This window comes from Pongo abelii, chromosome 19 (genome assembly GCF_028885655.2).
Source record: "Pongo abelii isolate AG06213 chromosome 19, NHGRI_mPonAbe1-v2.0_pri, whole genome shotgun sequence".
Taxonomy (NCBI): domain Eukaryota; kingdom Metazoa; phylum Chordata; class Mammalia; order Primates; family Hominidae; genus Pongo; species Pongo abelii.
The window spans coordinates 78,792,480-78,814,255 of NC_072004.2; the positions used below are offsets into that span (position 1 = coordinate 78,792,480).

The window sequence follows — 21,776 nt, forward strand, 5'->3', positions numbered from 1 at the left end:
CTCTGCAATTCTAGTGTTAGCAGTGGCCTAAGTGCAGCCATTTCCTTGAAAATGGTACGTGCCTTCTTAAGTCTTCCTGCCCCATGCCCTTAACAATGTTTTGTTAGTGCCAGAAGCCAAGGAAAAGGATGTGGGTATGCATAAAATTCCTGAGCAATCCTGTTTATTCCTGAGAGACTTAAACACCTTTCTCAAGGGCTTTGGAGGCACTAATAAGGAAAGATGGTTTATAATTTCTCCTGGCCATCATCTTCAGTTATTTCAGCTTCCATGCTGGTTACTTGGGTATCAGAATTTCTCTTTCTCCTCTACTCTGATGACCTCTGTCACTACCTTTGCTACCTGTTACCTTTTTAAACATTGTTGTTTCTCCACAAGTATTTTTAAGCCTATTTCCTGGACATTCAGTCAATCTCTATAATCTGTTAATTGTGCCTTCATCATGTTTCTCACACACGCTTGGCTCAGTTGTTTCTAGCATCATTGCCACAAGGACTGTTCATCTGCCCGTAACATCATATCTATCATTACCTCATCCTGGTCTTTCCTGGTTCTCTAGTTTAGTGCTCTTTCCACGTCATGACACACTTACAAAATAATAAAACTTTGTCTAGCATACTGGGATAAAAATTTATAACTCCTCATTGCTGGACGTGACTGGCCCTGAGGAGACAGCTCTGCCAAGCCTCAGATGTCCTGAGGGCTGAATTTTAAGTACACTTCTAAACCATTCATGGAACACCTGATGGGGAAGTTCTTCCCCAGTCTCTCCAGTCTTCTAGACTTTATGTATTGCTTCCAGATAAAGTTTTATAAAGCACTTCTCTGATCACATAATTCCCCAATTCATAATCCGCTGATTGCCTGTTGCCTTCTGAATTAACTTTCAGTTCCTTGTTCTGACATTCAAGATGCTTGATGGCCAGTATCCAACCTACTTTTCAGCCTTATTATTCACTATTATCCTTAGGAACCCTGTGTTTATGTGTAAACTAAAATATTCACTAATCCTCAAATACTCCCCTAGATTTTCCCACCTCCATATATTTACTCATTATTTTCTTTCTTGATATACCTCCTTCTTACATCTCTGCCTGTCAGAATTCCACCCATCTATCAAGGACCAGCTTAAATGCTACCTCATTCATGAAATACCTACTGATCTACCTGCCCCCTCCAGTCAGAAATGATGTCCTTCCAAATAACATTAGATCTTTTTTCAAAATATATATATGTATTTATGGTACATAACACATAATGTATAACAAGAATTTAAAATTTTATTATTAACATTTATTAAATATTTACCATATGCCAGATACACTTTGCAGTTTATAAGAATTACTTTTGTACTTATCCCTTTGAGTAAATTGTATGTTATTGAAATTAGGAACTTTGTAAAATTCAGCTTTTATCCTTCATAGTGGTTACCTCACCTTGAACATAGTAGGCATTTTAGGAAATACATTTTGAACAGATAAATGAATATAGAAACTGCTCACATGTAGGAGTACCTTGAAAGAAGCACAGTGATACAAGGATCTACACCTTACAGCCAATTCAAGAAGACTATCCATCCCAGCACTTTGGGAGGCCGAGGCAGGTGGATCACAAGGTCAGGAGATCAAGACCATCCTGGCTAACACAGTGAATCCCCATCTCTACTAAAAATACAAAAAATTAGCTGAGCATGGTGGCGGGCACCTGTAGTCCCAGCTACCCGGGAGACTGAGGCAGGAGAATAGCGTGAACCTGGGAGGCAGAGCTTGCAGTGAGCCGAGATGGTGCCACTGCACTCCAGCCTGGGCGACAGAGCGAGACTCCGTCTCAAAAAAAAAAAAAAAAAAAGACTATCCAAATGCTTGCAGTCAGCTCTGGCATAATTCACATGTTTTATAGTTTTGCTACAAGATATATCTGCTTCTCATTTAGGTCTCCATAACCAGCTTTAGCGATCTCTATTATAAATGCTGTTCTAAGTGAATTTAATTACTTCATTTTATTTCCATGTTTTTAACTCACCCTTAAATCACCATTATGAGCAATAGCTGGAAACACAATTTTCCAGCTGGAAATACTGAAATTTATTAGAGTGACCCAAAAGAACTTGGGAAATAAAGAAGAATTTTTTTTTAGAGATAGAACAAGCAAAATGGTAGATGTATAAGCAATAATATCAATATTACATTACATGTAAATGGGCTAAACACTTATATTAAAAGGTAGAAACTGTCAGACTGGATAAAAAGCAAGACTCGACCATATGCAGTTTTTTAAATATAAAGACACAGATTGAAAGTAAAAGGATAGTGAGGAGCGCCTCTGCCCGGCCGCCCACTCTGGGAGGTGAGGAGTGCCTCTGCCCGGCCGCCCCGTCTGGGAGGTGAGGAGCGCCTCTGCCTGGCCGCCACCCCGTCTGGGAGGAAGTGAGGAGCACCTCTGCCCGGCCGCCCACTCTGGGAGGTGAGGAGCGCCTCTGCCTGGCCACTCCGTCTGGGAAGGGAGGAGCGCCTCTGCCCGGCCACCCCGTCTGGGAGGTGAGGAGCGCCTCTGCCCGGCTGCCACCCCGTCTGGGAGGAAGTGAGGAGCACCTCTGCCCGGCTGCCCCATCTGGGAAGTGAGGAGCGCCTCTGCCCGGCCGCCACCCCATATGGGAAGTGAGGAGCGCCTCTGCCTGACCACTCCGTCTGGGAGGTGAGGAGCGCCTCTGCCCGGCCGCCCCGTCTCGGAGGTGAGGAGTGCCTCTGCCCGGCCGTCACCCCGTCTGGGAGGAAGTGAGGAGCACCTCTGCCCGGCTGCCCCGTCTGGGAGATGAGGAGCACCTCTGCCCGGCCGCCCCGTCTGGGAGATGAGGAGCACCTCTGCCCGGCCGCCCCGTCTGGGAGGTGAGGAGTGCCTCTGCCCGGCTGCCACCCCGTCTGGGAGGAAGTGAGGAGCACCTCTGCCCGGCCGCCCCCTCTGGGAAGTGAGGAGCGCCTCTGCCTGGCCGCCACCCCGTCTGGGAGGAAGTGAGGAGCGCCTCTGCCTGGCTGCCCCATCTGGGAAGGGAGGAGCACCTCTGCCCGGCCGCCACACCGTCTGGGAAGTGAGGAGCGCCTCTGCCTGGCTGCCCCATCTGGGAAGGGAGGAGCACCTCTGCCCGGCCGCCACACCGTCTGGGAAGTGAGGAGCGCCTCTGCCTGGCTGCCCCATCTGGGAAGGGAGGAGCACCTCTGCCCGGCCGCCACACCGTCTGGGAAGTGAGGAGCGCCTCTGCCTGGTCGCCCCGTCTAGGAGGTGAGGAGCGCCTCTGCCCGGCCGCCCAGTCTGGGAAGTGAGGAGAGCCTCTGCCCGGCCGCCCTGTCTGGGAGGTGAGGAGCGCCTCTGCCTGGCCGCCACCCCATCTGGGAGGAAGTGAGGAGCGTCTCTGCCCGGCCGCCCCGTCTGGGAAGTGAGGAGCGCCTCTGCCCGGCCGCCCCCTCTGGGAAGTGAGGAGCGCCTCTGCTCGGCCGCCCCCTCTGGGAAGTGAGGAGCGCCTCTGCTCGGCCGCCCCGTCGGGGAAGTGAGGAGCGCCTCTGCCCGGGCGGCCCCGTCTGGGAGGTGAGGAGCGCCTCTGCCCGGCTGCCACCCGGTCTGGGAGGAACTGAGGAGCGCCTCTGCCCGGGCGGCCCCGTCTGGGAAGCGAGGAGTGCCTCTGCCCGGGCGGCCCCATCGGGGAAGTGAGGAGCGCCTCTGCCCGGCCGCCCCGTCTGGGAGGAGAGGAGCGCCTCTGCCCGGGCGGCCCCGTCTGGGAAGCGAGGGGCGCCTCTGCCCAGCCGCCCTGTCTGGGAGGTGAGGAGCGCCTCTGCCCGGCTGCCCTGTCTGGGAGGTGTACCCAACAGCTCCGAAGAGACAGCGACCATCGGGAGCGGGCCATGAGGACGATGGCGGTTTTGTTGAAGAGAAGGGGAGGAAGTGTGGGGAAAGGAAGGAAAGATCAGATTGTTGCTGTGTCTGTGTAGAAAGGGGTGGGCATAGGAGACTCCATTTTGTTCTGACTAGGAGAAATTCTTCTGCCTTGGGATGCTGTTGATCTATGGCCTTTCCCCCAGCCCCATGCTCTCTGAAACATGTGCTGTGTCAACTCAGGGTTAAATGGATTAAGGGTGGTGCAAGATGTGCTTTGTTAAACAGATGCTTGAAGGCAGCATGCTCTTTAAGAGTCATCACCACTCCCTAATCTCAAGTACTCAGGGGCACAAACACTGCAGAAGGCCGCAGGGTCCTCTGCCTAGGAAAACCAGAGACCTTTGTTCATGTGTTTATCTCCTGACCTTCTCTCCACTATTATCCTATGACCCTGCCATATCCCCCTCTCCGAGAAACACCCAAGAATGATCAATAAATACTTCAGAAATTAAAACAAAAAAAAAAAACAAAAAAAAACAAAAAAAAAAGAAAGTAAAAGGATAGAGACTGTATAAACATGGAGCATAAGAAAGCTGGAGTGACTATAGTAATCTCAGACAGAGTAGACTTCAAGACAAGAAGTTATTTCTAAGGAGGCATTTGATAAACATAAAAGGGCCAATTCATCAGGAACACGTATTAGATGTATGCACCGAATAACAGAGGTTCAAAATTCATGAATCAAAAATAGACCAAATTAAAGAGAGAAGTAGCTATAGTCCCAGCTACTCTGGAGGCTGAGGCAGAACAATGTAATTAATGACTATGTCGTTATTTAATGTTTAGCATATTTTTATCCCGCTAAACTATGAAAGCTGCATAACCATTGAAGACATAGCAGCTAGTACGGTAACTGGAACATAAAAGGAATTTAGGCTAGGCTTGGTGGCTTATGCCTGTAATCCCAGTGCTTTGGGAGGCCAAGGCAGGAGGATCACTTGAGCCTAGAATTCAAGAGCAGCCTGGGCAATATAGCAAGTACCCATCTCAACAACAACACCAGCAGGCATGGTGGTGCACAGCTGTAGTCCCAGCTACTCAGGAGGCTGAGGCAGGAGGATCACTTGAGCCCAGGAGGTCAAGGCTGCAGTGAACCAAGATCATGCCACTGCACTCCAGCTTGGGTAACAGAATGAGACCTGGTCTCAAAAAGAAAAAAGAAAGTTTATCAGTGTAATTCATCATATTAACAAAATAAAGGAGAACATCCACATAATCATTTCAATAAATGTACAAAAGCATTTGACAAAATACTACATCAGGGGTCCCCAACCCCTGGGCCATGGATGGATATAGGTCTGTGGCCTGTTAGGAACCAGGCCACACAGCAGGAGGTGAGCGACGGGTACCGCCTGAGCTCCGCCTTCCGTCAGATCAGCTGCAGCATTAGATTCTCATAGGAGCACGAACTCTGTTGTGAACTATGCGTGCAAGGGATCTAGGTTGTCCACTTCATCTAATGCCTGATAATCTGAGGTGGAACAGTTTCATCCCTAAACCATCCTCTCCACCCTCCACCCCAGAAAAATTCTCTTCCGTGAAACCAGTCCCTCCGAAGTACACCAATTAGTGATAAAAACTACACAAACTAGGAGTAGAAGGAAGTTTGGTCTGATAAAGGACAACTCCAAAAATACATGTAGTGAAATGTTGAATGCTTTTTTCCCCTAAGGTCAAGAGCAAGACAGGAGTGTTCTCTCATTCTCACCACTTACATTCATCATTCCACTGGTGGTCCAGGCTAGTACTATAAGAAAATAAACAAGCATGCAAATAGTATAAATATTGGATAGGAAGAAGTGAAACTGTCTTTATTTGCAGACAACATAATTGTTTACCTTAGAAAACTCTGAGGAATCTACCCAGAAAAAAGAAATCTGACTAGAACTAGTAAGCACAAAGCTTTAGGCTATGAAGTCAATATACAAATATTTCTATACTAACAACAAAATACTGAAAATGAAATTTTAAAACTATGTGGCAGTTTTAAAACATGGCTACAAATTCTTTGACATTACTTCCACTAATAGTTCAATCTGGGTCCCCTCCCTTCGTAACTGGGCAGGCTTGCAACTGCTTCAGCCAACAAAATACAAAGTGATGCTATGTGACAACTGAGGGAGGTCGTAAATAGCCATGCAGCTTCCATCTTGTTCACCAGAGCACTTGCTTTGGGAAGCATGTATTGCCATGTATGAAGCCTGACTACCCTGAGTTCACCATGCTGCAACGCACAAACCACAGGGAGAGTCTAGTTGACTGTCCCAGTGCTCATTCCTGCTCTGCCACCAAACATACGCATGAATAAGCTTCCAAATGATTCCAACTTCCAACCCCCAGCCCCAGACATTCAGGTAACCCCTTGCTATTCAATATAGCAACAAATAAGTAGAATAAATACGATTTTCAGTAGCACCAAAAAATATATAATACTTAAAAATAAATATATGAAAGATGTGTAAGACTTAGTGAAAGCACAGCAAAAATATTGCAGAGTGAAATTAAAGAACTTAGTGAGTGGAAGAGATATGCCATAAATGTGGATTGGAAGATGTCAGTTTTTCCTTAAACTATTCTATAGATTAAACATAATCCCGGCTGGTTGCAGTGGCTCACGCCTGTAATCCCAACACTTTGGGAGGCCAAAGCAGGTGGATCACCTGAGGTCGGGAGTTTGAGACCAGCCTGACCAACATGGAGAAACCCTGTCTCTACTAAAAATACAAAATTAGCCAGGCGTGGTGGCGCATGCCTGTAATCCCAGCTACTCGGGAGGCTGAGGCAGGAGAATTGCTTGAACCCAGGAGGTGGAGGTTGCAGTGAGCCGAGATCATGCCATTGCACTCCAGCCTGGACAACAAGAGCAAAACTCTGTCTCAGAAAAAAAAAAAACATAATCCCAGCAGAATTTTTCTGTAAAAATGGACAACTTTTAGAAATGCAAAGTACCAAACAAAAATAGCCAAAACATTCTTGAAGAAGAAAGTTGGAAGATAGGATCTGGTTTCAAGACATACAGAATTACAGATTACTATAATAGTCATGACAGTGATATGCTAGTAAATGTTTAACAACCAGCTCAGGGATGGGGGGCTGATTTGATGCTTAAAAATTTAGCAATCAGCTCTCATGAGCCAGCTTGAGTCAGGTCCAAAATTCCACAGACAGGATTGTATTCATGCAAGGATAGAAAATAGATCAATGAAACAGAATAGAGAATCCAGAAATAGACCCACATATGCAGTCAATTCATCTTCTCTAAGGTGCCAAGGCAATTAGAGAATTCTTGTCATCAGATGTACTGGAACAACTAGATAAATGTTTGGGGAAGGGGAAAGAATCTCAATCCTTACTTCACACTGTACACCAAAATTAATGTGAGATGGATCACAGACCTAAATAGAAAAGTTCTATCTCTAAAGCTAATAGAAAAAACATAGAATATCTTCACAAACTTGGAATAGGTAAAGATTTCTTAAAGACATAAAGTATCACTAATTATATAAAAATGATGACAAATTAGACTTCATCAAACTTAAAAATATTTGCTCAACAAAAAAATACCACTAAGAAAAAGGAAAAGCAAGTCACCAAAGAGGAGGAAATATTCACTATGTTTCTGTGTGTGAGAGACAAAGCACTTGTATCTACGATACATGTAGAATGCAAACAGTTCAGTTTTTAAATGGACAAGCGATTTAGACACTTTACAAAAGAAGATATGTCAACAGCCTACAAGCACATGAAGAAGTGTTTAACATGAGTAATCAGGGAGATGCAAATTAAAATTACAATGAGAATACCACTTCACACCCATTAGAATGGTTAAAATTTAAAAGAATGAACATCCAGTGTTGGTAAGGATGAGAAACAACTGGAACTCTCATACATTGCTGGTGGGACTGTACAATAGCGCTACTACTTTGGAAAACTATGTCATTTTCTTTTTTTTGAGACAAGGTCTCTCACTCTGTAGCCCAAGCTGAAGTGCTGTGGCATGATCACAGCTCACTACAGCCTCGACCCCCTCGGCTCAAGCAATCCTCCCACCTCAGCCTTCTGAGTAACCAGGGCTACAGGTATGCACCACCATACCTGACTAATTTTTTTTTTTAAGAGATGGGGGTCTTGCCATGTTGCCCAGGCTGGTCTCATACTCCTGGGCCCGAGCAGTTTTCCCGCCTCAGCCTCTCAAAGTGCTGGGATTATAGGCATGAGACACCACACCCAGCCAACAGTTTCTTACAAAGTTAAATGTACATCTACTTTATGACCAAGCAACTCTACTGCTATGTATTTACCCAAGAGAAATGAAAACATATGTCTACAAAACACTTGTACAAGAATGTTTCTAGCAGCTTTATTCATAGTCGTCAAAAACTGGAAACAGCCCAAGTGTCCATCAACAGAACAGATAAATAAATTGTAGTACATTCATTCAATTGAATACTTCTTAGTATTAAAAAGGAACAAAATAATAGTACACTCAATGTAGAAGAGTCTCAGAAACATGTTAAGCAAAAGAAGCAAGTGTCTGCAGTGATAGAAATCAGAACAGTGGTTTCCTATTGACGACTGACTGGAGGAGAACCTAACAGAAATTTCTGGAAGGATAGAAATGTTCTAAATTTGATCACAGTGTTGTGAGTACATATAGCTGTCAAAACTTATCAAAGTGTATAGTTAAGATCTTTGTAATTCACTATATATAAATTTTGTTGCAATAATTTTTAATATAGAGTTATTTTTTAAAGGTAGCTGGAGTTTTTTCAATGGAAAACACTTTCAATTTAGAGTCAGAAGCTAGATTTCAAATTACGTATTTTCTTTGAAAAATGAGTCAGTATTTTTCACAGTACTTTAAAGTTCCTCAAGTACAGTGATTAAAATACATACACACATGCACACCCACATGCTCATATAAAACAAATGAAAAAGTTTTGAAGTTTCTCAGTACACTTTTGCTTTAGCTACCAATATGAAATGAAAGAAGACACAAATTGTTTTGTTTTGTTTCGTTTTGTTGGGACAGGATCTCACTTTGTCACCCAGGCTGGAGTACAGTGGCAAGATCATAGCTCACTGCAGCCTTGACCTCTTGAGCCCAAGCTATCCTCCTACCTCAGTAACTAGGACTACAGAAGCGCACCATCATACTTGGCTAATTTTTTTCTATTTTTTGTAAAGATAGTGTCTCACGATGTTGCCCAGGCTGGTCTGGAACTCCTGGACTCAAGCCGTCCTCCCACCTCAGCCTCCCAAAGTGTTGGGATTACAGATGTGAGCCACCAGGCTCAGCTGAGACACTAATTTGTTACCACACTGAAGGAAAGATAACTCAGATATTATGTGAAGCTTTTCAGAACAAAAATATTGTCTGATATGAGTCTTCTTTTTCAATTTCAACAATTCCTATATATACCAGTAAAAGAATCTCATGTGCCAAGATTCAGTTCTGACTTCAGTACTAGCTGCTATCTCTTCTCTTGCAGTCTCTGTAATTCTTATTTCTCTCAGGCACCTAGGTAGAGTCTTACGATGGAACTACTAAGGAAGAAAGTTTACGTATTTGTTAGGAACACATATAAGTGGAGGCAGTGGGGAATCCCTGGTGAACGTGTATTTACAAGGGATTAAAAATAAGGATTTTAAAGGGTTTGGGAAACCTTTTTAGTGACTTGTCACCTAGAGCAGTGGCTCCTAAGCACCAGGCCATTTAAAGTTTTTAGTTAGTCCGTGACAAAATAAGAAAATAGCAACAGCTCAGAATTTGTATGGATGTAGATATAATGTAGTTTTCCATATATATGTATGTAAAGATTAGATAATGTCCCTCCTACTTTTTTAATGTTAAAATCCTTTTTATTCTATGAAACAGTGGTGATCGTGGATGGTAATTATATTTTACATGTTCTTACATGGCAAAATACGAAGCAGCAATCCTTTGTTAGTCCCCAATTTATTTTTATTTGCAAAATTTTTTTAAGCTACTGATTTAAAGTACTACTATAAATATCTACAGAAATTTGAATGAGTGAACATACTGAAGCATTCTTGTAGGCTGGTTGCATTTCAAAGTGAAAATCTAAAGAACATTAGTATCTCACCTCTTAAATTTATAATTGAGAAACCTTATCATTTAGCAAAGGAAAATGAATTATTTCAGGAACAGTTCTCATTGTTCGTAGCATTAGGAAATTATTTGCATTTATTGTTCTGAATCCTAAAAATTATGATATCCTTAGATAAATATGCCCTCCTTACTTCCTAAATGATGACTTTTTTTTTGACACCTACATTAGTAGGTGACTTGTAAGTAATTCCTTCAAAACAGGGGAAATCTCAAAAAGAAAATAATAACCAGAATTTAGAAGAATAAAATTAGCTTTATTAAGGGGGAAGGCAAGTACCCCCTTTTAAAAATAAAAAATAATATATTATCTACTTTAGTCATGGGCTTAATCTACTAAGAATTTATGCAAATGAAAATGTAATTTTATTAGCAAATGAATTATTCATTCATTAAAATGTCTGGACCATAATTTAGTACACATTACTGATCTTCATGCTTGAGAATGTGTTTGTGATGATTTCCCAAAGAAAATCCCAACAGATGCATTATCATCAGCTGTTTTGTCTACTGGAAGATCATGACTTTCTTATGAAGGAACCTGGTTGAAGTTATTAAAGGAGATGTAATTGAAGGGCGGGGACAATGGTGTGCTGGTAAATTTTTAACAGCCACCTGGGAGAGGAGGGCTGATTTGTAATATTTGCCGATTTTTATTGTGTAAATATTCCCACCATAGACAATTCCAAGCTACCAGCTGTTTAACAGTCAGAGCTTGAAAATATTGCAGTGGGCTCTCCTGAACCAGTATAGGGATAGATAGCTCCAGCACAGTGAGTGATACTAGCTGATGGTGCTTAGCCAGGCAGAATGCAACTAGAAAATTCCTCTATGGAAATTAAAGGCATGGTTAAGCTTAAGGGAGCCAGAGCCTTCAAAATCAAGAACATAACACCCACCCCCCTAGTTGTTTGGGTAAATCCCAGTTAGTTCCAAGCAACTCCTCTTTCTTCCTTAATACTTTGCACTCCCTAAAGGAATTTCATGTTTTCTTAGTGCTTCGTCATCTAGAATACCACTCCATTAGTAATGATTGTTAATAGAGCTGGAATCCATAGTTCATTTCACTCCCTAAAAACTTGGCAGATGAAAGTAATTGTTAAAACTCTTCATAATTTGAGAACTGATTTGGATATTGAAATTAAATCTCTTTTACAAAGTTTATGCTTTAGGAGAAAAATAAAAAGGGCTTATTAATCATTGCAAAAGATCTGTATATTTTCAAATATGGAAACAAAACAGTATGTTCAGTTTCAATTGGTCTTGACTTTCAAAGGCAAAAAGAGCCAATTTTGTACACGAGTCCACAGACATTTTCTTCTGTCCTCAGCTTCATCTTCTTTTTCCTCCTCAGATAAAACCTGTTTCTCACTCCAGGTATCTGATGACTGCTTGCCCTCTTCCCTCTGCTTTCCCCCTTTCAGAGCCTGTGAAATCCTGCTAACTAATAACTTTTACTTGTTATTCACAATTCACTTAGACTAAAATGTTCTTTCAGTGTGGAAATTTTTGAATCTCTAATTGTTGAACCAAGAATCAATAAGCATTTAGCAAGTGCAGAAGCCTGAAATCTTCCCAAGCTGCTTTGTCAGCATAGCCCTAAAGTTAAATTGATTTTGTCAATGCAGGTTCATGTGGAGTCCAAGAGAGAACTGGACACAAACACAGCAGATGTTTGTCTTTCCCACTTGACTCCTCCACCTTTGGGAAGATCATGCAAGGGACTGGTCTCATTGCAGCTGCTTTAGGTATAGTCTAGGAAGCTGCTAGGGTGTTGGGATCTAGCCACCTGGTTCAACTCTGTCTAATGCCTGGGATTCCTTTTCTCTGTTACTCTGTCTCTTCCTTCCCACTACACATTCACATTCACATGCAGTCCTATGTACTGCTTTAGACTTTACATAAACCTTTTTGGGGACATTCCCAAAAGAACACATGATACTATTCTCTTTAATGCTGTCAGATAGGAAAAAAAAAAAAAAAACAGAACACATTCTACTCAGCTTTTTCATGTGCAAGAGAAAAATTACTTCCCATGTGCAAATTTTCTTAACTCCAATACTCAGGCTGTCTCACAACTATTAATATGGAGATTTCTGAAAATGATGATATATATACTCATATGTGACAAAAGCCTTCATACCTGATTAAAAGCAAAATGAATTTACTAAGTTAATTTTTCCATGCCCTTAGAATAAATTATGTACCCTGAGCATTCACTAAACACGACAAGCCTTTTCTAATATTTTATTCCAAAGAAATATGTGATCAAAGATCCAGTAAGAACTCATTTATCCACTTGGTAATTATTAAGTAATGTGTTTCTTTCTATCTCAGAGAGAAAAATCCCAGATGAAGATTTCATCATTTTAATTGATGGATTAAATGAAGCAGAATTTCACAAACCGGATTATGGGGATACAATTGTATCATTTCTGAGTAAAATGATCGGAAAGTTTCCTTCTTGGCTCAAACTAATTGTAACAGTTAGGACCAGTTTACAGGTATGTGTTTGTTTGCTTTTAAACCATAAATGATTCCTCTTGGAAAGAGCTTAGACTGAAAAAGTTCTAGGTCCCAGTTCCATAAACTTCTACTATGTCCTAGAGCATTATGAAGAATAATTCCCGAAGAATTAATCTAATATTTTGAGAGATATGATCTAGAAAGAACATTCTTTGTACATGACTCTCAGATTCCCATTCCTATTGCTCTGGATGAGGTTTAATAAAATGTTCCTCAAAATAGCATGAAAAGAAAGTCAATTTTTCTAGACTGTTCTGAGGACAGCAGTGTAAAGGTGATCTCTAACACTTTGACTTTCGTTTAACATTTTTTAATCATTTAATGCTGTGCAAAATTCAGTTCAATCTACACCGTAGAATGAGATTTTCTGGTTCCTCCCTCTGCTTCTACTTAAACAACTCTTCTATAGCATGAATATGGACTTTCTTCTATACATGCCCTCCTTTAACAAAAATTGGCAATATTAGGGCTTTAGATTAAATTTACTACAACTGAGAGATAAGGTTTTTGTTGTTGTTGTTGTTTTTTCTAATTACTTTCCCTTCTCATTCACTGGTCACTTAATGGCCTGGAATAAGGACCAGGAATGTGAGTCTGAGCCTGTAAAAATATTTGGGCTGAAGATAAATGACTGCTTTCCCCAGCCTTCTCATTGTAGCTGAGTTGGTGTCCCATTCTTTACATATTCACACTTGGTTTGGAACAATGTTTCTCATTCTTTTTATAAAAATTATTTCCTCTTATGATGAATATTAAAATCTCAAACATTACACGTTTATGTCACTATTTGGATGCAGCCCCCTTGTCATAAGTGCTAATGTACAGAAAATAGTCTGTACATTTAAGTCCCTCCTTTCCCCCTCTGCCAGGCACTTAGCATTATTTCCATATATTGACCAATTAGCATTACTGTCTTCCATGATGAGAAACTATATTTCTAATCCTGGCCACCACCTTACAGATGTTTATTATTAATCTCAAAGTAGTTTGAGCTAAAGGATATGGATAAATCAATATAAATCCATCTTTACAACTAAAAATTATATAACCTATCATTATTAGTAGCTTGACTGTTAAAAATGAAAGATGAATGAAAGAAACCTCCAGGAATGTAATCTCTGACTGCTTTACCAAATGGATGCTTTGGAGATGTTATCCTCATACGTATTCTCACATAATATCATGTGCAGTCTCAAAAGAAATTGTAAGCGTTTCCGGATAGAGTAGGTGACTTTAATTTTTCAGCTGTGCCAATAGAAAAAGTACTTCAACTAAGAATTTTTAAAAATTATTTCATTTCTGACAGTGAAAGAATTTATAGGTTTTAGAAAATGAACCTTCATTTATATTTGATCATCATTATTTCCACAAACATTTCTTAAGTACTTAAGAGTATTTCAGGGACTGTTCTAGGGGCTGGAGATTCAAAATGAACAAGACAGGCAATATTCCCATCCTCCTAAAGCTTATATTTTAGTAAGGAACACAAAAAACAAATGAGCAAAAAGTTAAACATATACTAAAATTACAGATAGTGTTAAGTGCTATGAAGAAAAACAAAATATGGTGGAGGATAACTGGATAGTAGTTGTTTTAGATAAGATATATAGGAAAGGCCTCTCATTTAAAAGTGATGAGATCTGATCTGTCTTTTTTAAAGATTTCTGTCAACTGGCCATCTACATAATAAAATGTAAGGGATAAAGAGTCGAAGCAGAAGTATAGGTGAAAGGTCATGGTAGCTTAGACTAGAGTGATAATGATGGGGACCATGTGAAATGGTCATATTTCGATGGACTGTATTTTCAAGGAGAGTCAAAGGACTTGATGGTGGGCTGAATGTGGGTGTCAGCAAGAGAGAAGACTCAAGAATGAATCCTGGGTATGTTGTGAGCAAATGGGTGAATGATGATTTGAGGACAATAGAAAGATCACAGATATCTTCTAGAATTTGGTGGTAGAGTCAGTGGTAATACCATTTATTGACATGGGGTGAGTTTTGTGGCGGGGGACAAAATTAAGTACTGATTTAGTCACATTGTCTATGAAATATCCAAATGTAAATGTTGAGTAGACAGATATAAGATGGGACTCGGGGAGATGACTAAGCTAGAAACATAAAGTTAGGCATGAGCCACATATAGATAATATTTAGCACCATGGGACTAAAGAATCTATTGATGGGAGTGAGAATGGCTAGAGAAGAGGAAAGAACAGAGCCCAGAGCCCTGGGTGAGCTGGGAAATAAAAACAGAGCCAGCAAAAAAGGGAAGGTTAAAAGTGGCCAGTGTGCTAAGACAGAAAAGAGGGGAACGTTCTCTGGGAACATGCTGCAGAAAGTGACTCCAAAAAAAGTGCATTGAGGTGAGATCCATTGTGTCAAACATTGCTGAGAGATTGAGGAAGATGAGAACTGGAACTTTATTATTGGATTTGTCAAAGTGAAAGTTACTGATGCCCTTGACAAGAAGCATTTCAGTGAGGTGGTGCGGGTGCAGCCTGATTGGAACAAATGGAGGAGAGAATGGGAAAGAAAGAATTATAAATAGCGAATAGAGAAAACTTTTGTGAAAAATGGGAACAGAGATACACGGTAATAGCTGGAAGGAAGAATATGGAGTTTATGTCTGTGTGACCCAGCTGAGAAGAAACAGCTGCAGGAGAGGGAATGGGTACTTACAGGAGCCAAGTCCATGAGTAGGTAAGAAAGGATGGAATCCAATGCATAGGAGTAGCCCCAAAGCCATATCACCTTCCCCCAATAGAATTTCCAACAGATTACCAAGGTGCCAAGCTTCCTACTATTAGAAGTGTACCTTTCAGCTAAGGTATCTCCAGAAGGCCTGCATTTAAATGTAGTCATTTTATACATCTGTGTTGTGTGGGAAATTTTTTTTTAAATAGTCATTTTATTAGGAGAGTTAGAAAACCAACTTTTTCTAAGCATTCTTTGAATCTTTATACATTTCTCTTACTGACTTGTACTTGGCATTATGACCTGGTTTACACTGAGAAAAATTACAGCAAAAGAGTTATACAGCACTCTATTTTCTATTTATTTCAGGAGTGTTGTTTAGAATAACGATCATGAAATCACTCCAAAAGCACCCTTTACAAAGACCCATTTAAAAATATATCTTAAGTCTCAATGTTAGGAGAAGTTGTGTCCCTTCTGTGCAACTAATTTGTTTTACTTTTTGGATACTAATACTTGATCATGTTTCCCTGTTTGGCCACTTTGAAGTTCAGAATAAATTTGTGAACCTCATAGTTTATCACAAGAGTTAGGGGAAACTGAAGGTCTTTCTGTCTCTTTCTCTCTCTCCATCTGTTTTAGGAAATTACCAAGCTGCTGCCTTTCCATAGGATTTTTTTGGATCGACTAGAAGAGAATGAAGCCATAGACCAGGACCTGCAGGCTTACATCCTGCACCGGATACACAGCAGCTCAGAGATCCAGAATAACATTTCACTTAATGGCAAAATGGACAATACTACATTTGGCAAACTCAGTTCTCATCTCAAGACCCTCAGTCAAGGGTCCTATCTATATCTGAAACTTACATTTGACCTCATAGAGAAAGGCTATCTAGTGTTAAAGAGCTCTAGCTACAAAGTAGTTCCTGTTTCGCTCTCAGAGGTTTATTTACTCCAGTGCAATATGAAGTTCCCAACCCAGTCTTCCTTTGACCGGGTGATGCCTCTCCTGAATGTGGCAGTGGCCTCTCTCCACCCACTGACTGATGAGCATATCTTCCAGGCCATCAATGCTGGGAGCATTGAAGGCACACTAGAATGGGAGGATTTTCAGCAGAGAATGGAGAACCTCTCCATGTTCCTAATCAAGCGCAGAGACATGACTCGTATGTTTGTACATCCTTCTTTTCGAGAATGGCTTATCTGGAGAGAAGAAGGAGAGAAAACCAAATTTCTCTGTGATCCCAGGTAAGACATAGATCTGTGATAAGCAATTCTGAGTCTGTTTTCTGTTTATTGCATGGAGTGTGAGTATTGAAAGTAGAAGTGTTCTTCATTGAACATTTCACATAGAAGAGACATCATCTGTGTTTCTTCTCAAGGCAAGGCTATAATGAGGTTAACTAATTTATTGTTTTACAATGTTATTTCCTTAAGACTCAACATCTGCATAGATATTTAGAATGCTACCCTACATTTCTGTGTTTTTCTAAATAATTTTCACAGACCCCACAGGGTTCACAGGCTATAATTAAGTTAACCATTTAATGGACTTCCTCAGTATTATTATTCTGATATGAAGAAAGAATTGATATATTGTAAATCTCTTTGATTTAGAGCAGAATCATTTGAAAATTTTTATTGCCCTTTTAAAAAACATTATCATTATTAAAGTTTCCAATGACTAAATCCATTAAAGTCCAGCCAATGCTAAGCTTTATACTAGAAAATAGAATCTTAAACCTCCTAGCTGAAAAAGATTTGAAGAGATCAGCTGGTCTCTCCATGCTGCCTTTAGATACATAAGGTGTCATTATCTCCATTTTGCTATAAAGGCCTTAAGATGCTGGATCAACTTTCACAAAGTCATAAAGTTAATACATGGGAGAAGGGAGGGGCATGCACCAGAATAGGGATGGCAAGTGCATGATATATCCCACCACTCCCCACCCCACACGCACAGCAGGGTCACTGATTTACCCCAGCACTCTTTCCCAATGAGCTTGAACCTGACTTGAGAGTCTTTCTCAACTCAAACCAGACTAGATGTGAAACTGTTTCACTTTTTATTGCATGAAACCTAGTTCTCTGGCATCCTGGTGGGGGTGTGCTTTTACTCCATCATACTAACATTTTTAAAGAAGTATTCCTTTAATAAAGTTGGTGTTTTCAAAAGCCAGGTATATTACTGACTTCATGGAAACAAAGAAGACACCAACAACATAGCTGGCAAATGCAGAGCTTATTTTGGCTCAAAAAGAAGAGGCCAGATTTGACTATGCCTCACATGTGACTCATCAGAAAGAATAAAACTCTGTGTTCATGCTGGGGTTTTATTGCCCTTCACCGTGTCCTTCACCAGGCCTTATTAGAGACAACTGTACTGTGGGCATGCTGCTCAGCCTACTCCATCCTGATTCATCAGAAAATTAGTTCCAGATTATGATGAAGATATTAAGCCAGGCAATAGACTTTGTAGCATTTTCCCTGAGAGGGAAGCTTTTTTAAAGAAACATGCTGTAGTGGAAAGAACATAAACTCTTGAGTCAAATTACCTGCATATAAATCCTGCCTCTTCTAGGAACTTTGACCTTTGGAAAAAGTTACATAGTGTTTCTAAGACTTAGTTTTCTTACCTACGTAAGAGCAATAATAATGCCTTTTTTCTAGAGTTGTTGAGAAGTTAAATGAGGTCATATGGTATGATGCCTAGAATAGTACAGAGTGAAAGAAACACTCTGGGTATGTTCTTTTTCCTCCCCTCACCCTGCAGTAATAGACCCTTCTGGTATATCTTAGTTAAATCCTGGGGCTAATTGGATAGCGACAGCCATCTTCTGCTGTTATCATTTTGGAGCACAAGATTTTAAAAAGAAACAATAAAAACAGTCCGAGTCCCTTCTGTGAAATGTATGATGTTCCCAAAAGGATTTTACTATAAATCCTACTAGAGCTGTTGTCAATATTTAATACATAGAACTGGCAACTACATATATAGGAAAAAGAAACTAATGTAGAATTGCCTAATAAACGCTTTGAGATCAGTTCCCAGAGAAACTTTGCTAGCTGATCTGGGACCTTAGATCCTGGGACATCTCAGAGGATTGAAAGCTGAGGTCCAAGGCAACCAGACTACCACTGAATTAATAGTATCCTTACAACAGATGAAATCCTCAGGGGCTCTCAAAGGAGAAAATTCAGCTTTTATACAGCCATATCATGACTATACAGGCTTTTCCTTCTCAACATTGCCTATTTACTAGGAGTTTTGCAGCAACCGGCTGATGCATTGGGACAAGAAGAGCAGGTACTTCCAACTTCAAATCCTGTATAATCCGTTCCCTGGTGATTGAATAACATGGCTGCTGAGAGATCATCTTATTTCACTTAATGGCAGAGAGTAAAATTGTAAACAGGACCAGGAGTTATCAAAAAAAAGCTTTCTTAGATTTCATTTCAGTTGGAACTCAGCCCCCTCCCCAGCAATGGCTGGCACCAACCTTGTTACTAAAGTACTGAAGTATTGATCTCAGTGCTTAAGGCTCCCTAAGTCAATGAGATGGAAATTCACTAACAATTTAATGCTATTGGCAAAGCCGAAGCTGGTCTTTCAAAGCAGCTGGCTGCACTTGTTTTCCATTTCAGGCAGGTCTGATTAGCAGGACTCTCTCCAGGCATGGTTTGTCTTTGTGGCCTTCAGCCTCCACTTCTTGCACGTTGTTTCTCCTTCTGTTCTCCACTTTCTCTCCAATTCCCTCTAAAGCATCTTTCAGTAGATCAAAGAAGACCAATTCAATGCCTCTGAAATCACACCAGGTAAGCCAGTGCCTGACATGTATATCTCTGTGGTGTAAGGAGAGCTTCCAGAGGCAACACAACATTCTTATCCTTTCTAGTCCATTTTCCTGGGCTTTCAGCACTCAGTTGTTCACCCTGAACTTGTTGACCTTATTAGGAAGTTAGACATAGAAGCAAATATTCTACTGATGCCAAAAAGTAGTTGATCTTCTCCAGAAATAGGCTACCCAAGGAGGTTGCTTCTGCCTGAGCTGAAAAGAGTCAGTAATCTGAGAATGGTGCTGGAAGCAGGAAATAGCAGAGCCAGAGGTTAATGCTACAGCTGAGATTGAGTTTTCATTATTTTGAATACCAGACTGCTTATTGTCTCAGAATCTGGGCAAGGACTTGACCTACCAGAGAGAATGACCTAATGTTACATAGATGTATCGTTGTCTCATTGTCATAGAAATAAATGAGTAACAAGGTGAATAGAGTGAGAGAGAGAGAGTATGTGTGTGTGTGTGTATGTGTGTGTGTATCAAACTGTAAGCAGAGTATCACTGAAGAATCTTTTAGATTTGCAGTTTAGGTAAAATATGCCCCTTGAAGCAGTCACAAACCTTAGACCATACCACTTCATTCTGCTCTCTGTTTCCCACTGTTCATCACTGTCAGCCTTCTGACAAACCCTGAACTTAATCTGTCCTATGTTTTATTCCCTTGGGCACTGAGATATCAGATTAACTCACTAATTTAATAAGTGAATTCCTGCTATTATGCTAATAGTAGAGAGATGGAAAACCTATTTGAGGCAACTTGTGCATTTAAATAAGACATTTGAGAGAAGTAGTCATTGGCCTTTGTTAGGCAACCTTTTAGTGACTCTCATAGTAGAAATTTAAGGCTGATAGAGTAGACAGTCGGAGCTACCAGCCTTGTGGTGCTGTCCAGTTACTGCTTAGTATTTCTATATCACTTTAGGCTCGCCCTGAATAAATCTCCACTCTGTTCTGTTTCTGTTCCTCATTATCTCAATTTTCATGGTATCTAGCTTTCCCTGCCGTAGGAACGGCTCTCAGATTAATATTTGTGTGTATGTGTGTGTGTGCGTGTGTGTGTAAGATTTTGACAGAGATTAAGACTCTACTGTGTTATTGTGTGTGTATTTTTGTGGGGTTTGTTTGTTTTATTTTTTTGAGACAGTATCTCACTCTGTCACTAAGGCTGGAGTGCAGTGGCACAGTGACGGCTCACTGAAGTCTCAACCTCCTGGGCTCTGTCAATCCTCCTACCTTAGCTTCCTGTGTAACTGTGACCACAGGCACATGCCACCATGCCTAATTTTTTTTGTTTGTAGAGACAGGGTCTTACTGTGTTGCCCAGGCTGGTCTCAAACTCAGGTTCAAGCCATCCACCCACCTTGTCCTCCCAAAGTGCTGGGATTACAGGGATGAGCCACTGCACCAGCTTTTTTTTTTTTTTTTTTTTTTTTCGAGACAGAGTGTTGCCCTGTCACCCAGGCTGGAGTGCAATTATGCGATTTCGGATCACTGCAACCTCTGCCTCCTGGGTTCAAGCAATTCTCCTGCCTCAGCCTCCCGAGTAGCTGGGATATTACAGGTGCCTGCTACCTCGCCCAGCTAACTTTTTTGTATTTTTAGTAGAGACGGAGTTTCACCAATTTGGCCAGGCTGGTCTCGTACTCCTGACCTCAGGTGATCTGCCCACCTCAGCCTCCCAAAGTGCTGGGATTACAGGCATAAGCCACCATGCCCAGCCTAGCCAGCCTTATTTTTAAATGCTTGAATAAAATACAAGAAGCTTGTTGTGAACTTCATGTAATGAGTATTGAGTTGTTACAACCTAATGAGATTGTGATGTGGGAGCCTAAGGTTGTGATGTGGGAGCCTAATTTGGTTTGACCTGATTTCCTCAAATTAAAGACAGCAAATCCTGTGATGAATGGAAAGGGAAAAGGTGACACAAATCCTACCTATACCATGGGATAGTTGAGTACTTACTTGATTCTTTATGACCAGAATTGATTGCTTATAATAAGTGGTTTGTTGAGGTTTTTCCTAATTTATTTGACCATATTAGTAAGTGAATTACACATTGGAGACCTGATGCTCCAAAATGCATTGCCACAAAGCAGGGTGTCAGAGAACAAGCAGTTTGTCTAAGGAAAAAGAGAGGGTGTCCTCCCCAAAGTGAAAAATAACTGTTCCAGAGGTCTGTATAACAGGGCTTCTTATAGAATAGATGGGGTTGAAATGACTACAAAATAAATGATTAGTTGAAGTTTGTGTTGATTTTGTTTTTTAAATCTAAATATGAGCCTCCAGGCAAGATGACAATTAACCTTACCCTCACTGAAGCACAAACTTGAGGTCACTGCTCCTGATAGCCATTGCAGGCTCCCGGAGCAGACCCTTAAACTGGAGGATGGGTTCTGCTTTCTCAAAGCATTAGGAAAGAATTCAGCAAAATGATGAAGCATGGGAAGGAAAAAGGGCCTCTTAGAACGAAATCAACCCTTAGGAGGCTTGAAAGAGTTAAAGCAGAGAGAAGAGAATGTACCAGACATCTTTTATTCACACTTTCAATTTTTTTTTAATTTTTAATTTTTGTGGGTACATGGTATATACACATATATATGTATATTTATGGTTACATGAGATATTTTGATATAGGCATGCAGTGTATAATAATCACA

At 40.9% G+C, this 21,776-nt stretch overlaps 1 protein-coding gene across 6 annotated transcripts in view; it reads left to right on the forward strand.

The window, feature by feature from the left end:
- Positions 1 to 21,776, forward strand: part of TANC2 (tetratricopeptide repeat, ankyrin repeat and coiled-coil containing 2) — a 486,030-nt gene that overhangs the window by 396,859 nt on the left and 67,395 nt on the right. For all 6 annotated transcript variants that reach the window (XM_054537237.2, XM_054537241.2, XM_024234406.3 and 3 more), the window contains 2 exons: positions 12,395 to 12,561; positions 15,921 to 16,528. In XM_054537237.2, the coding sequence (XP_054393212.1) occupies positions 12,395 to 12,561; positions 15,921 to 16,528 (775 nt within the window). The remainder of the gene's footprint in view (positions 1 to 12,394; positions 12,562 to 15,920; positions 16,529 to 21,776) is intronic.